The sequence below is a fragment of the Amblyomma americanum genome, chromosome 1 (genome assembly GCF_052857255.1).
Source record: "Amblyomma americanum isolate KBUSLIRL-KWMA chromosome 1, ASM5285725v1, whole genome shotgun sequence".
Taxonomy (NCBI): Eukaryota; Metazoa; Arthropoda; class Arachnida; order Ixodida; family Ixodidae; genus Amblyomma; species Amblyomma americanum.
The window spans coordinates 452,736,122-452,753,013 of NC_135497.1; the positions used below are offsets into that span (position 1 = coordinate 452,736,122).

General features: G+C 48.4%; 2 protein-coding genes and 1 pseudogene across 6 annotated transcripts; 1 reads left to right on the top strand and 2 right to left on the bottom strand.

The window, feature by feature from the left end:
* Nucleotides 1-1,472: 1,472 nt before the first annotated feature.
* LOC144115993 (uncharacterized) lies at nt 1,473-3,514 on the top strand. The gene is made up of 3 exons (XM_077650652.1): nt 1,473-2,130; nt 2,384-2,589; nt 2,750-3,514. Exons 1-3 carry the CDS (start codon nt 1,516-1,518, stop codon nt 2,901-2,903), a joined length of 975 nt encoding a protein of 324 aa, XP_077506778.1. The 5' UTR covers nt 1,473-1,515; the 3' UTR covers nt 2,904-3,514.
* On the bottom strand, nt 3,502-15,627 carry LOC144115992 (uncharacterized). Of its 5 annotated transcripts, none has more exons than XM_077650646.1 (4): nt 15,539-15,627; nt 15,155-15,276; nt 6,673-6,743; nt 3,502-5,641 (listed from the first exon to the last, which is right to left on the bottom strand). In XM_077650646.1, the coding sequence occupies exon 4, from the start codon at nt 5,429-5,431 to the stop codon at nt 4,037-4,039; it is 1,395 nt and encodes a 464-aa protein (XP_077506772.1). In that variant the 5' UTR covers nt 5,432-5,641; nt 6,673-6,743; nt 15,155-15,276; nt 15,539-15,627; the 3' UTR covers nt 3,502-4,036. The 5 variants fall into 5 exon arrangements, with proteins under 5 accessions (XP_077506772.1, XP_077506774.1, XP_077506775.1 ...); XM_077650648.1 differs by having other exon boundaries at nt 6,673-6,746; XM_077650649.1 differs by having other exon boundaries at nt 15,155-15,290.
* On the bottom strand, nt 8,670-9,711 carry LOC144125800 (uncharacterized; annotated as a pseudogene).
* Nucleotides 15,628-16,892: the final 1,265 nt, after the last annotated feature.

Below are 16,892 nucleotides of genomic sequence, written 5' to 3' on the forward strand. Positions count from 1 at the left end.
GTCTTTTTTCAGAAGGCCAATTAAGTGTTCCTTCACTGCAAAGTCATAAGAGTTGGCTCCTCCTAGAAGCCGCTTGGCGTGAAGGGTAGCTTCCAGGGTTTGCGTCGCCAAGCTGTTTCTAGTCTTTGTTCTCATCAGGTTGATCAGAGAGAAAACTCTGTTGCACTGCAGTGCGGCGAACAGGGAAGCTTGTAGAGGCAAAGCCTTATTTCAGGGCGCCCGTCTGCCTCATTGAGTCTTTAGAGCTCTTCTCTGCAGCGCTTCCCTCATCATCCCTGTACAGTCCGTGCATTTGATTCACCATGTAAATAGAATAAATATATTGTTGTCCCCCAATGTCTTCCTGAGTCCCGTCATCCTCGTACCTCCACCCTGCCCGACCCCGCTACCTCGATCCCATCAATGCTTTCCGCACGTGCAGATGGCGCATTGGTAGACTCTCAAAATCAAGGTGGTCAAGAAAGTGTGAATAAGGAGCCTATTCACACGGAAAAATAAAAATGACCCATACAGAAAGTAAAATTTCCCTACATTACAACAATAATATATTAATCTATTTTTCCCCTAAACGTTTAAATTCTCTAGATATAGGAGAAAATCCCTAGGGTTGGCAGGCCTGCGCCGAAGGCTCGGAAGAGCTGGCGCAGTGTAAACGGAAAGAGGAGTGGGTGGGGGGAGAGGAGGAGGGGCCGGAGCAGCGAGGAGGGTTATGGAACGCCAACGAGGACTCGCGTGCCGTCGGCTCGCGCGCGTCTCGGTACTGCAGTAAACAAGGCAGCTGAGGCGTGCTTTTTGAGAGCTGTAGAGAAGTTGGCGTTACGACCACTGAGGGTGAACAAAATTGAAAATTAACTTTGTGAGGTTTTTTACGGCACCACGGGTGTTCTTACCCAACAAAAATCCGTCCGTCGCCGTCCTGTTTTAAGCGATGCAAATCTTAAATGGGAGCACAGTTACATGACTGTGTTCGAAAAGTGTGGAAATGACGGGGCGCTTACATCGCACTACAGTGCAAGTTTATCGCCAAACAGAACGGCTGCCAGTGATTAGTTGACCACAACAGCGCGTTTTCCGGAAAGGCGATGCTGCTGTGATCACCCTTGAGATTACTCAGACACGAAAGTCACATGATTCATTTCACTTATTTTTTTTTATCGAAAAACATCATTATGCTAAGTAAAGCAGTTTTCGGATAGGCAGCACAACGACCTTCACCTCAACCAACGACAGCAGTGGGTCACGTATGTGGCACAGTTATGGCGTCGAACCTTTACCCATGACCTTCAGTTGACCTTTGACATTGGGGTGCCCTTTGGGTTGACCTTAAGAGCACCCGATGGGGTGATGTGAAGCCACGTGATGGGTAACCATGCGCGCAGAAGCTTCCCGCTGAATTCCAGGGTTATTCAAGTTAAGGCACTGCCAACTTTCCCCCTGAAAATTGCTGCTTGTGGTTTGGTTATTGGTGCTGAGGGGGAAAAAAGCGCAAAAAAAAATTCGGCGCCATACGCCGTGATGGCTGCGGTCGACGACACGGCTCATATCGTCGACGGCTGTTGTGAGTGCCCTGCAGGAAAGCTCGCCTGCAACCACCTGCTCGCCGTCTTGCGCACCATCATGCTACTGCAGTCAAGGGGATTCACCGAGGCGCCAGATTCGTTGGCGTGTACAGACTTGCCCCAGCAGTGGAGGGTACCTCGGGGCAGCGCAGTCAAAGGGTGCTCTGTTCAGTCAGTCGACTGGCGCAGTGTGAAGGAGGGTGGACGCAGCACTCCGAGGATTGCTCTGCCAAAGGAGCGTCGTGTGCAGCGTCGAACTCGCCCCCAGCAGAAGGACGCGAAGAGGCGATTAGCGTTGGACCTCCTCGCGTGTGACCCCGATAACGACTTCGCTAAAGGCCTTCTCTTAACAGATGAAGGGGAGTCAAGACAGTCGAGGTTCGGGGTCGTTTCGTCACTATCGCCGCAGAGCTACCAGATGTCCTTGGTGCCCCACGGATTCGATGTGCTCTCCTCCGGGTTGGAAAATGCTGCACTAACTACGGTCGAAAATATCCCAGCCTGGAAATGCTTCGAGGAGACAACTGCATGGCTTCCTCCAGCATACCTCAATGGAAACAGCATTGTGCAGGTCAGTGAGTGCTAATTGACATATTAGTGTCTTTTGGTGCGGCGGCTGCTATGTTCAGAGCACTAGCTAGCCAGCGCTTCATTTTTCAAGGTGTGGATGCAAGAGAATGTTACTATTCCCTTATTGTTTGTGTAACAGGTGAATGTGAGGTATTTCTTCTACATCTTTAGTGATAAGCCATCTAGTCCATTTTACACCAACAGTAGGAACCAAAATGTGTTGCTCTTGCATGGGTTGGCCTATCACAACGCAGGAAATCATTGTGACGACAGAGGCAGCAAAAGCCCTGGAAAGAAACACTCGGCAACAAGCAAAAAGTGCAGCGTGGCAGAAAGAACGAAAACTCCGCCTTACGTCATCTAAATTTGGGCACGTAATGAAGCGAAAGTCGCCATGGACTACCAAGGGTCTTGAGAACATTACGGCGTCCAGAGAACTTTCGAGGGTCCCTGCAGTCAAGTAAGTATCCTTTTCTTTCGGTTCACATGAATCCGTCTATAATATTGATGACATATATTGTGTAGTATAATATTTGCATGCATGTTGATGGTAAAAAGGACTTAAGAAGAAAATTAAATCTATTTTCAGTACATCGTCTAAATTATACAATTCTTTTCAGCTACGGAGTCAAAATGGAAGCTGTGGCTGCTCAGCGGTATGAAGATGTGCTCAGAAAAATGGGCCACGCTCCTGTTGTTACCAGCTGCGGGCTCCTTGTTAACCCGGACTTCCCATGGTTGGGTGCCTCGCCTCGATCGTATATGATTCAGTAGAAGGCTCCTATGGAGCTGTTGAAATTAAGTGCCCCTATAGTCTGCGGGACTGTAAGGCACATGAACTTCTGGCGGCTGATTTTTGTAGCAGCTTGATTGACAATGTGCCACATCTGAAAAGAGATCACGATTATTTTTACCAGTTCTCGGGGCAGATGGGTATTTCCCAGTTAGGTTGGGGTGACTTTGTGGTATTCGGAAGGCATTTCATTCTCATTGAAAGGATAAGGTTCGAGCCGACTGAGTGGAAGAATGTCAGACGGGTACTGGACGAATTCTACTTCACTACACTTCTGCCATATCTCTCTGGCGACTTAGTCTGAGGTGAATGAAGCCAACAAAACCTTGAATTCACTCACTGTGCATAAATATAAAAAAGCAGGTTGGCTCTCAGTGTGAGAGAATGGATACAGTCAATGATATCTGCCATTACCAACACGGCTACTTGTAATATAGCCGAGCGCCGTAACCACTGAGCCACTGCAGCGGGTAATGACGCACATTTTAATTTTCCAGCTGAAATAATGTGGAGGAAACGCACTTTGCAGAGGATGTATTGCCTAGACAAGACAGAACTTCCATTCAGTAAATAAAGTGGTTTGGAAAAAGCATTGTTTATTGCCCACATGAAAAACTGTTCAGGAAGCTACTGCCACAGTGCAGTAACTTGTAATAAGGGAGTAATTACTAATTGCCGTCCACCCAAGCGCAGCCATACGGCTACAAAGGAAAGCTATACAGCTTTCACAGAAACTTCGTACTTAAAGAAAAATTCGTCCTTGGGTAACCTTGGGGGATTTCCTAAAACATTTGTCTAACACTGTTCCCACTTCGAGTTATTAATCAATTCAGTCTCGCCCTACCATAGGCTTACCGTCCCGGTTAGCTCAGTTGGTAGAGCGACTGCTCCGTTAAAGCGGTGGTCCCAGGTTCGAACCCCGGACCAGGACAAATTTTTCTTTAACTACGAAGTTTCCGAGTCCTTTGTAGCCGTATGGCTACGCTTGGGTGGATGACAATGAGTAATTACTCCCTTATTACAAATTTACTCCACCTTGGGGGATTCCCCTAATACATTTGTCTAGTGCAGTAACATGCACAGATACTGTGCACAATACACTTGAAATCGCATATCACTCTGCGTCCCTTAGGAGTGGTGGCTGAAAGTTCGTAAGAATTGCACACACCGTCCACATCTGATTTACTAAGGGTACCAAGGTGATTGGAATTGAATGGTCAAATATATGGTAGCCCTTGATTTTTCTTATCTTGCGTTCCACATGAATCCTGATGGCAGCGATTTCTTGGGTTTCTTCGACTTCTGTAGGAGTAAACTGCCCGCGTGTGAGAAAGGGCGGCAGGTTGAGCTTAATATTCTTGCTCTCTAGAAGGTCTGCTATTTTGAATCCTTTATCGGCCATTACAGAATCATCTGGATCAAATGGCATGTTCAAAAATCCACTCTGTACCACACATTCTCTATCGGAAGTGCTTCCTGTGTACAGTTCGGAAACAAATGTCAGTACGCCGTGAGGGGAAATTCCTACAAGTCCTTTCAATGTGTGGGTTGACTTGTATGCTGAGTAGACTTGTGACTGTGTGACAAAAGATGTAGGCACGTCACATCTTATTTCTGTTGCATCTAATATTACGCGTGTGGACGCGTACCTTTCTCTGAAGGCTGGTGGCATGGCTGCGTCGACTGCTTGCCGTGACAGCCACAGTGTCATCTCTGTCAGCTGCAAAAACATATAATCAATCCAGGTGGAGAAAATTCTTGACGCTGTGCTGACAGAGATGTGAAACAGATGGCCGAGGTGCTTATGCAAAAGGCCAACTCTAAGTTTCACAAGTACCAGGAAGATTTGATTTTCCACAGTGATCTTGTGCTGCCTTCCAACATTTTCAGTACTTCGAAGCCCACAGCTGTTGGCTTCGTAGCGAATGATGTTTTCTCCATGTTTGCCGACATCCAGGAAGTTCAGGAGGGAGAGAAAATGATTGTAGCTTGGGAGGCCTGTGTAGAACTCAATATTGTCATTGTTATCTTTGAATTGTTCTATACCAAATGGAGGTGCCTCTTCCAGCTTTTGGATGTTTTTCTGCGCGAGAACCAGTTCCCTGCGAAGCAGGTCTACTTCACTGTTTTTCGATATTAATTGCAGTTTCAGGTCCTGGACCTCTGCTCTGGCTTCCAGTTCTCTTGCCTTGGATGATTTCAGTTGCTCTTCCAAGAGTGCAATTGTTTCATTGCAGGTACAAACACTGCTCCGCACTGTTTTCCCAGGAGATTCCCGCTGTCTGTTGGCAATGCGGCTCAAGTTTTCTTGTATAGTGAAGTCATCCGTTCCTTCGGAAGCTGCCTGCTTATTCTGCATGTCAACCAAGTCTTCATCTAACGAGCTGTTCACGCTCAGATGCATTTTGCGTTGTGCAGGCTGTACATCCACGACTCGCCTCTTCCTTCTTGGTGCTCGCACATTCTGCAATGGTGCCCTTTTGGCTGGTGGCTTCCTTGCAGCTTTCATTTCTTTAAATGGGAACACTGATGGTACAGCGGCCTGGTGCAAATGCCGGTGTCCATTTGCAACATTAGCAACAAAGTCGCTCTCAACAAAATGGAGAGAGCACACCTTTGTCGCCTTTGAGACAGTAAAAAGTGGCCCTTCATCCCTCTTGATGGCTGCTATCCATTTCCTGTAGGTGTCTGCCTCTTTTGGAAACCGGTGGTAGGAGACCTGAAAATAAAACATTATTTCATGTCTGTTGTCATGACTCTCAGCTGTCCATTGCACAAACATCCCTCTCTCCTTCTTTTCACCACGACCGCATATGTCGTGAGAGAAACACAATAGGCAAACAACAACTTAACTGCACCATGCATACCTTGTTTCTCAGACACTTCCCTCACTGTTTGAAACACAGGGACTCCGGAACAGGGGGGCCGGTTGCCCGCCAACATTTCTCCAGAGGGGGAAGTGCCCCCCCCCCCCCCCCCAAGTCTCCAACTTCTTGCACTCGGATCAGATTTCTGACAAACTCTTCAATTTTAGGACGTTATGTAGAGCACAGTGAGGCTGAGCTCGTTCCCTTCATACCCAGCCTTAAAACGTTTAATTTCAGTAACCTAAACCAATCGTGCCACAGTATGAATTGTTGACTGAGCTCTGTTCATGAGCATGATTACTAGCATTGAAACAGTATGAACAGACTTTTTTAATGCAGTCAATCACTTCTAATGTGTACATCTTTATTAATAAAGTGGCTCATTTCAATTCGTTTTATATGAATTACAAATACTTTTTACAGCAAAGTATAAAACTATAAAAAAGTTAACAAAATTGAATAAACAAACAAACTTTAGTTTTTAAAGTCCTGTTTTGTGAAATAAATTTGAATTTAAAAGAACATGTTTCGCGGTGCAGACACCAAAGCGTAACCGCTTATCTCGCCGCCATTTTTGCACCTGTTTTAGAAGGCGGATTGTAACAGCAGCACACAATTGTAAAGTGCAGCATTAAGTCAACACTCTACAGACTTTCCCAGCGGCGGGGCCACAAAAAATCGGACCGCGTACAAAACTCATCGCACAAACGGTTAGTTCAACTGGACTGTTGTCAAAAGTTTCCCGCCATTTTCGGGAGCACGCAAAAGCTGGTAATTCATGAGCATGAGCTACGTTGGGCTGGGTTGACAAAATATATAAAACACGCTCAGCGCAAGCTCTTTTCTGTTGAACAGCTGCACAGAGCTTTTGAGCAGAACTTACGAAAAAACAGATGAGTCTTTCCCTTTGGGTCCACTGCCGGGCAAGCGGGCTCAGCGCTAGTCCTGGGTTATCTGCTAACACAAAATATTCGGGCGCAAGGAAGTTGACAACGGAATGTCGAGTGTCAGATAACAATCACTCAGTATGTGCATACCAAAAGATAGAAAAAAACAAATTACTCACGTGCAACACGATCGCACGCTCCTCCCGCCGACCGGCCATAGTGCTACTGAAAGCCACCAATCAGATAACCTTCGTTTGGTTACTTCTACTCGCTTAAAATCTACTTTCCAATCACTGTCCTTGAACCCCAATGCCTTGGGTAAATCAGCCCCGCTGCTTTCCAATGTAGGGTGAAGCTCTTTACAGAAAAGTATAAAGTGTTCAATCGTTTCCTCCTCCAATATGGATTTTTCGAACATATTCCTTTTGTTGCAAACCATCCATGAGCTACTGGTTATGCAGCAGACGAAAGGTCCTAGCGGCATAATAGAACGAGCTGCACAGCACGCTTTTAGATTTCGAAATCGAAACTGATAATCCTCCTTCAGGAAGTCAGCTTAGACTTTTTAAGCATTTTCTACACTCTGAGACATCCAAAAACCTGTTTTTTTTGTCGTTAATGAACTAAATGTTCTTGCTCGAAGCCCGAAAAAAGTGTTCAGCCGTTTCCTCCTCCTCTCCGCACGCAGTGCACAAAGTGTCTATCTCCTGGTACCTGACTCTATACGTCTTAGTCCGCAAAATTCCAGTCCTGGCCTTAAACAACAAAGAGCTTCCCCTACAATTATCATAGATATTTTCTTTGACAATTTGCTGTTTAAAGGTCCGGTATGTTCCCAGTGCAGATTTCGTCGTTTTCCACAGAGCTCTCTCTGTTTCTTTAACCTTTTTCTTAACAGATAATTGCTGATTTGCCCCCTTACTGCTGTCCAGATATTTGCTTGTCAATTTTCTAGTTCGCTTTCTCCATTTCGTGTCAACATTCTTTATATACAGGTATCTGAAAACTTTCCTAGCCCACTGCTTTTCCTCCATCTTTCTCAATCGTTCCTCAAATGCTATCTTACTCCTAGCCTCTCTGCTCTCGAAAGACGCCCATCCCATATCACCCTGTACACCCTGATTTGGTGTGTTGCCATGTGCTCCCAAAGCTAACCTCCCTACTCCCCGTTGCTTAATTAATTTCCAGCCTTGCTTGAACATCTGGCCTCATACACAGGACCGCATTACCGAAGGTCAGGCTAGGGACCATCACCCCTTTCCAGATCCCTCTTACCACCTCATACCGTTTGTAATTCCACAGTGCCCTATTTTTCATGACAGCTGCATTCCTACTAGCTTTATTCATTACATATTTTTCATGCTCTGTCAGATACTCAGCACTGTTATTTATCCACACCCGAAGATACTTATACTCATTCACTACTTTTAGCACAAACTCCTGTATTCTATGCTCGCCGCCCTCTTCATTAAATATCATGACTGCAGATTTTTCCATACTTGAAGCCTAATCTATCTCCCTCTGTACTGCATATGTCTAACAACTTCTTCAGGTCTTCCTTATTGTTCCTTCTTTCCTCCATGTTGTCAGCCATTATCACTATCGGATGGATGCATGGATGGATGGATGGATACGGCTGAACCCTTTACATCGGGCCATAGCCTCCTATATGTTTTCATGCCCGCCCACTGAGGGGAGGAACAAAGCGCGCCGTCCGTACCGCCTAGTTCATGCGCCCGCCACCAGATCGCGCTGCCAACCCATACCCAGTAGAGTCACTGGACATACCCAGTCCCAGAGTAGACGACGCGACAACGCTGCTTGCGCGCGCGCGTGGAGACACGTTTGGCGTTCGTATTTGACATGGAACTATTAAATAAAATCGCACGTTGAATTGATGTTTGTACACAATGTGCACCGGAAGTAAGCAACACAAAACATGTTGTGGAGAGCCAGCCCTTCACCAAAAAGTGCCTAACTGTGAGATCATAGCTCACAGTTTGAGGGTCTTTCGTGACAGTGGTTTTATTTCAAACACTTTAGCCATGTCGTGTTTGTCTGTCGCCTTCATTGCAAAATTTGTGAAAATTGGGCGAAAAAACTTCGTCAGCAACAGTTGTAGCAGGTTCTCTTGGTGTCCTGGCGTCGAGCACATGAAGGTTTTGCGCTCGCGGAGTATTGCAGCGGCATTACTCACAGCCTCCTTCAAAGGGTGAATCATGTGCCTTCTTCTTGCGAGAAGAACGCAGATAAATTTCTCTAATGCGTAGAGAACCGCTAAAAGTTGTCCAGATGGGTAGGCGAGTCCACCGCGGTCTTGGTGCTTTATCAGCGAGTCCTAGGGCGCCGAGGCGTTTGGCTTTGCTGACGCACTCCTCACAATCGATATTTTCTTGTACAGCTCTTGCCAAGTAGCCGCCGACCATAGCCAATGCTGCGACATCTCGAGTAGGAAGCAGAGGCTGTCCTCGCTTGAGTCGCTCTGTGAGCTCTCTACATGCATCTGCAGGGAATTCCTCGCTGGTTCCTTCCCTTGTGTTTTTCTGTTGCGGCAGCGTTGACAAGCAACCGCTGCCTTCTGCTGCCATTACGTTGCTCGTACTTGACGCCGACGCGATTCCAGTATTCAGAGTCTTCTCGATACCTGAGAGAACAGCTCGGGCATCCGTTTGATCATTTGAGCCTGCTGACTTCCTCAGCCAGCCAAAAAACGTCTCGATTGGATCAGACGACATTTTCCTGGTTAAAACAAAGTGAAAGCACATCTCTTCAAGAAGATACCGAATGCACTCAACATTTGAACGAGTTGTCATCACCAGACCTTCGTAAGTCTCCTTGGTTAGGAAGTTCTTCGCCAGGCACTGGCTTTTAAGGTCGGCCAGGTAGTCGAGAAAGCTTGTTTCAAGCCAGATCAGCCGTTCATCGCTTGTAGATTCGAACTGCTTGCAGTCGGCATTGTTCTGGTGTTGTGATGACCCCCATAATGCGCAGGTCCACACGGGACGGAGAGGCAAAGAGACACCGTATGGCTCAGTTTAAACAAACAGGTATATTCAATAATTACACATGATTAAGATTATACATCAGAGGCTGGGGCGTCCGAGCTTACGTGCCGACGACTTCATGGGGGCGATGGAGTGGCTCCGGAGTTGGGCTCGAGCGGTTGCTGGCAGAAGCTGCACGCCGTCGGGCTTCGGCGCTGAAGGCCCTCTTGGCGAACGATGTCGTCCTGAGCGTGCGTTGCAGTAGAATTTCAATAGTCGTCCGTTTCTTCGAGGATGGTTCACAAACCCTTCCTCTAGTGTCGTTCGGCTTGGAAGATGAACAGGAGGCGAGCTTGTAGATGATGACAGCAGAGCATAATTTTACAACATACATATACAGAGAGTTAAACTGGAAAAAAGCAGAACTGAATTTACAAAAGAACAAACTTTGCACTACTTTACTCATCGACCGGGCAGGTTAGTGCCTAAGTAGCATCACATTACATGCTAAGCATGGAGCCCCAGCTCAGACTGGACTGCATCCGTTTACATGTGCTTTTAAGCACTTGATTAACAAAGGACTAAGGGCGGTCATTTCCAGTGGCCCGCCCAAAGCATCAATTCTCCAATCCAAAATAACATGCGAGATGGGGACCACCCCTTGGGTTGGGCTTAGCCTCGAACCCAGAGTCTGTTAACAATACAAACTAAATAAACAACAAAAACGCCACCACTCTCTCTCAAGTGAGAGTATACACAGGCTCTCTCTTCGGAGCTAATTCACTAGCGCCTGTCTTTCCACATTCTTGGCGAGTCTTGCCTGTCCGCCATGACAGGTGTCCGTCACGGCCCTTCTGGGAATGCTCTTTTGTTCGCGAGGCACGGCGGTAAGCTGTGGGTGCCTTCCCGGCGATAGCCCACGTCGAAAGGGGAAGGAGGGAAAGAATGTTGTCTTCGCGGTAGCGCATAGCGTCGGCTGTGGTACGGCGCGCTCTGGCCCGCTGACAGCTCCCTTGTCCTGGAATGTGCCCGGAAATTGGGGAGGATAAAGCCTGTTTCCCCGGGGCGGCGGCGGGTCCGGTTGTTCTGGTCGTCACTCAAAGAGCATGGCTGGGTAATTGATGATGCCGCTGTCACGGGTCTCCGTCTACGCCGCGCCGTCGAACGTGGATCCTCGTAGCACACACGGAATGTCACACTCGCTCACCCTCCAGAAGAATGTTCTCCGAACATTTGAGTCCACGCAGCTCCCCTTGTCTTTCTGAATCGCCTCGCACAGTGCGTCCGACAAAAACACTTTTCGCTGCACTCAACACCACTGCACAACACCATATGCCTCCGCTGTCAATACTGGCGTCTCCAGGGGCAGCAGATCTTCTTTTACAGATAAACATGAAACTCAGCACCCAAGCCTCTCCTTTCTAGTCCAAACTGGACGAAATAAATTTACCACAGTTACAAAGGAGCTCCCACTTCTAGCACGATCACGGCACAGACAAAAATATAGATAACGAAAGGAAGTAGGGCAGGTTCTGCATGCGTCCGCATGCTCTCCTGTGAAGGTGTTACTTAATGACAGAAAGGTTTAACTACCAACTCCGATAACTTAACACATAAGCACATAGCAATGTTATGAGCTGCGGCATTACACAATTCTAACCAGTTCACAACTCCGCTCTGTTTACGCCATTAGTCCGACTTAGCTTTCCGATTTCGCAGCGGATATCGGCCTTCATGAGTCATGCTAAGTAAGTCTGTGACCCTTTGTCTGCTTTGGGACTCGCGAGGGCTCGTGGCAGGAGCCTCTCCTGGCGTTATCTGCGCGGCAACCTCGCGCGCTTCTTCTTCTAGCAATGCATGAAGTAAATCCGGTGGCATTCCGGCCGTCACCTCGGGCGCCTGCCGAACAAATGCAGGAGAGGGCGTTTCTTGCGAACTATCTGCGCGCTCCGCTTCACTTCTGTCCCCATCAAAATCCGCGCTTTCCCTTTCCTCATTTCGTGAATACTGAACCGGTGCCGACTTGAGGCGATTTGCGTGTATCCTTATCAAACGCCGGTTCACGTCTCGGACTCTGAAGTTTACCGGAGAAAGCTTCTCGACAACCTCGCACGGTCCTCTCCACTTCGTCTGGAACTTACGAGCTAGCCCAATCTGCCTTTGGCAGTTTTCAATGTACACGCTGTCCCCCACATCAAACGCCGCGTCTCTAGCACTGCGATCGTGCACCTCCTTCCTGCGCTTCGCCGCTTTCTTTAAGGACTCCTTTGCGATGTCCCTCGCCACTTGCAAGCGCGATTCTAGCTCAACCTTATAGTCGTCCAGTGAAGCGTATGGGACACGACGGGGGCCCTCTGGCACTTCACAAGGCTGGTCCGGGTCTCGGCCGTAGAGAAGAAAGAATGGCGATTCGCCCGTGCTCTCGTGTGCTGCGGAATTGTAGGCAAACATTGCATACGGGAGCCACAAGTCCCAGTCCCGCTGGTCGCGCGAAACAAAATGCGACAGGAACCCGGCCACGGTTTGGTTCAGTCGCTCCACCGCGCCGTTGCAAGCCGGATGGTACGGTGTTGTCTGCTTCTTAGCGATCTTAAGCAGCTCGCAAACTCTCCTCATTAGCTGCGACACGAAGTTCGTTCCCCGATCTGTCAAGAGTTGCCTCGGGGGTCCATGTCGGAGCACGATCTGTTCGACAAATGCTCTTGCAACCGTGTCTGCCTTCTGACCTGGGAGTGCTACCGCTTCCGCGTATTTTGAAAAGTGATCGACAAATACTAAAATGTACTTGTTTCCGGAAGTGGTCGTGGGCAATGGGCCCATTATGTCCATACCTGTCCGCTCGAAGGGAGCCGAAACCTCAGAGAACGGCTGAATTGGAGCTGGTCTTCGTCCCTTGGGTGTTTTTCTTTCGAGACAGGAATGACACTTCGCACAGTAGTCTCTAACATCCTGTCGCATGCCACTCCAAAAGTACAAACGCTCCACACGCCTGCGTGTCTTTGCTACGCCAAAATGACCGGCGCATGGCGCATCGTGAAACTCGCGAAGAACCCTTTCTGTCCACGACCGAGGTATGACGACTCTCTCCCAAGCGGTTTTCTCTGGTCTCCCTTTCCTGGTTGGCCTCGTGCGCCGACACAGGGTGCCGTCTTTGTCAATGAAATAACCTAGCTGTTCGGGGTGAGACGGTGCGCCCTCTAAGCTTTCGATTATTCGCTTCAGGTCAGGATCTTTGCACTGCTCTGTGCGTAATTCGGCGGGGTCGACTACGGGGACAAACTCATCTATAGCTGCCACGGCAGCTGTGCGGCTGAGTGCATCAGCATTCAGATGTGTCTTTCCTGACTTGTGCTCAACTTCAAAGCAGTATTCCTGCAGGTGTAGATTCCATCTAGCGAGTCGCGAGCTAGGGTCCCTGACACTCATCACCCATTTCAGAGGATGGCAGTCTGTGACTAGCTTGAATTTGCGGCCGTAAAGGTAGCATCTGAAGTGCTTTACTGCCCAGACAACGGCGAGGCACTCCCTTTCCGTAGCTCCGTACTTTTGCTCTGTGGGGCTCAGCTGTCGGCTAGCAAAAGCAACGGGATGTTCTTTGCCCTCGATAACCTGAGATAGCACGGCACCAACTGCGAACTTTGACGCATCTGTGGCCATAACGAAGGGCAAATTGCATTTTGTAGAGGCTCTTCAAATGGCTCGCCGTTATTTCGCCGCCTTTTCCAATGTCACGCGACAAAAACTGCGATCGCACGTTTTTGACTAAGTGGCACTGATCGAATGCTAAGAAAAGCTTTCGATTCGGTGTTGCTGGGTGCTCAATGCAATGCGTGAGGCTTCCGTTGCATAGAAGTTGGAACGCTATAAGACATTGATTTTGTGATTGTCGGTGACGATGCGCACGACGAAAAATCCTATGTCTTCAACTTCCTTCAGGACGTGTCGAATGAGCGTGTGCAGCTCGCGGCCAGTGCAATTTCTCGTGAAAAAGTAGGCCACGGGTATTTTGAACGAAACTGAAAGGCCGTTGAGGTCGAAGCACAGAAGTGAGTTGGCTAGCACAGGCTCATTTGTTGTTTCCTTAGGAAAGCTCCCACCGTAGTCTACTTCGCCGATGAAGGCGTCCCTTTGTTTATGGTAAAGTAGCCTCTGTTTCACGCGCATTTCGTCTACAATCAATGAGCACGCTCTGGCTTGCGATGAGGGATGAGAAGCGAGCTCGGTTGACAGCCTTTGCTTCACGAGTTCCGTCACGCCGATTTCTCCACGCGATGAGCCCATAAAACGCTCCAGAGTGCTTCGACTGGGCAGCTGGAGAAAACCAGTAGTCCTTATATGCTCGTATGCGCGAGTCGAGAGGTTACGTAAAACCACAGCATGGCGCACTGTAAGATCAGACCACATTGGTTTCGTTTTCCCGAAATTCTTAACTTATTCTACTAATAATGACGCAGCCAAGTCATCCTTCGATTTTTCGGCAACTTGGAGGAATGCATGAACAAAGGACTCTTCCTTGAGCTTTTGTATCTCCTGTTTGCAGTTGTCGACCCTATTCTTGAACCGCTCAATACGCGCGTTTGTCTCGTTCTTAGCGCTTCCACTTTCGTTTTTCCACTGTCGAAACCGAGAATTGTGAAGACACCTGCACTGCTCTGTCCATTCGCACAGTCGCGCTGATGCAGCGCTCGCTAGCGCCGTTGTTCACGGCTGGCAACGGCTCTGTAGCGGTGCAGTCGACAGGTGACAAATCTTCAAAGCCGACGTCAACAACCGGCAATTCGTCGAGCGGATGCGGACTCGACTCCATTTGGTTGTCGTCACTTCGGCGGTGGTGGGTTGGCTAGCGCAGCAGCCTCGCGCTTTTATGCGAAGCATACTAGCCGCACAACCGAGCTCTTCCTTGCTGCGCCGCGCGCGGCCGCGTAGCTACCACTTGACCTACATCGGCGCACCACGTGATATGACGTCACAACAGCTGTGAAAGCTGGGGCTCAACTCGTGCGCTCGCTTGCGGACGCGCAGCCTCCGCCGGCGGCCTAACTCCCGCTCCTACCGCTAGGAGATACTGACGTCACGCAATTATATAAAAGGCGACGCACTCGTTGAGTCAATTGAGCAGCGAGATGTCGGCCAGAGAGAGGGCGGCTCGCCAGACCGCAAAGCGCAAGTTACAAAGAGCCACGGAAACGGGAGAAGAACGAGAAGTACGGCTTGCCAAGCGACGTATGCTTCGCATCCTAGGCTTAACCATAAGCTAAGCCAGGTCATTTTTCACTGACGCATCGCTTCTGTCTCTTTTTTTAGGAGGCTGCAAGTACGCCGGATATTCTTCGAAAATGCTGGGGATAGCGTCTTTCTTAAGTTTCCGAATTTTGCAACCTTCCTTAAAGTCAGAGGAACTGAAGTGTCGGCTGCATACAGTCGAATAGCACGACGTCGTATTCGGTGCCCAGTTTTCACGAGAAATGACTTTTAGCCATTTTGCGCACAGTACCGGATCACTTGGTATTTCGTGGAACGATACGCCCGGCGTCCGTTGTTTGCTGGATGACTTGCAGCGTGGCACACAGCAGTACGGCATCTTGTCGGGCGCAGGACACCACAACCGATTCCACACTGCAGATAGAAAACTGATTGGGTATAAAAAAGAAAGTAACACAAAGAAACGATAAGAACTATGCATCGTAAATCGCTGATTTTATAGTAGTAAAGCAATATACATTGCAACGACGCCAACAACTAACACGTGGTCGCGGAAAATCTAGTAAACAAACGGTCGGTTCATTTGTGTACACTGCTCACAAATTCGGTCATGTATTCCTGATATTTCAAGAAAAAAAATATAAACATGCTGCTGTCGCAAAACGCACACACTTACCTGCAAACAACACGACGGAAATCGCACAACTCTTGCTTTACGGATCGGTTTGGGTGCTTCGATGGGCCTCGACGCCTAGCTGAGTCTGCGAGAGCATGGATAGATGGATGGATGGATGGATACGGCTGAACCCTTTACATCGGGCGGTGGCTCAAGCCACCTAGCCATGTCTTGTTAAATTTTACTCCTGTCTTGCTTTTAGCCACCAATCAGATAACCTTCGCTTGGTTACTTCTAACCTCTTCAAATCCACTTTCCCCTCACTATCCCTAAACCCCAATGCCTTGGGTAAGTCAGCCCCGCTGCCTTCCACTGTAGGGTGAAGCCCTTTACAGAAAAGTATCAAGTGTTCAGCCGTTTCCTCCTCCTCTCCGCACGCAATGCACAAAGTGTCTGTCTCCTAGTACCTGACTCTATACGTCTTAGTCCGCAAAACTCCAGTCCTGGCCTCAAACAGCAAAGAACTTCCCCTACAATTATCATAGATATTTTCTTTGACAATTTCCTGTTTAAAGGTCCGGTATGTTTCCAGTGCCGATTTCGTCAGCATCCCTGTTTTCCACAACGCTCTCTCTGTTTCTTTAACCTTTTTCTTAACCGATAAATGCTGATTTGCCCCCTTACTGCTGTCCAGATATTTGCTTGTCAATTTTCTAGTTCGCTTTCTCCATTTCGTGTCAACATTCTTTATATACAGGTATCTGAAAACTTTCCTAGCCCACCGCTTTTCCTCCATCCTTCTCAATCGTTCCTCAAATGCTATCTTACTGCTAGCCTCTCTGCTCTTGAAAGACGCCCATCCCATATCACCCTGTACCCCCTGATTTGGTGTATTGCCATGTGCTCCCAAAGCTAACCTCCCTACTCCCCGTTGCCTAATTTCCAGCCTTGCTTGAACATCTGGCCTCATACACAGGACCGCATTCCCGAAGGTCAGGCTAGGGACCATCACCCCTTTCCAGATCCCTCTTACCACCTCATACCTATTGTAATTCCACAGTGCCCTATTTTTCATGACAGCTGCATTCCTACTAGCTTTATTCATTACATATTCATTACAAGTATAGCTTTATTCATTACATATTCATTACAAGTATGGGGTGCGAGCGCCTCTCGCGGAGAGCCGAGGCGTAAATCGAGGAGGAAAGGAGAGGGCGACGGACGGTCTCCGCACCACCACTGCGCGGGCATGAAAAAATATAGGAGGCTATGATCGGGCGGTGGCTCAAGCCACCTAAAGCCCCTCCATGACGTTTTTTTCCGAGAAAACGGTAGCGTCATGGAGGGGCTTTAAAGCCACCTAGCCATGTCTTGTGAAATTTTACTCCTGTCTTGCTTTTAGCCACCAATCAGA

Excerpts from the sequence above, each read along its gene's own strand:
- LOC144115993 (XM_077650652.1), top strand. The coding sequence starts at position 1,516 with ATGGCTGCGGTCGACGACACGGCTCATATCGTCGACGGCTGTTGTGAG. Across the intron at positions 2,131-2,383 it reads ATGGAAACAGCATTGTGCAG|GAAATCATTGTGACGACAGA; the intron begins GTCAGTGAGTGC and ends ATCACAACGCAG. Across the intron at positions 2,590-2,749 it reads TCGAGGGTCCCTGCAGTCAA|CTACGGAGTCAAAATGGAAG; the intron begins GTAAGTATCCTT and ends AATTCTTTTCAG.
- LOC144115992 (XM_077650646.1), bottom strand. The coding sequence starts at position 5,431 with ATGAAAGCTGCAAGGAAGCCACCAGCCAAAAGGGCACCATTGCAGAAT.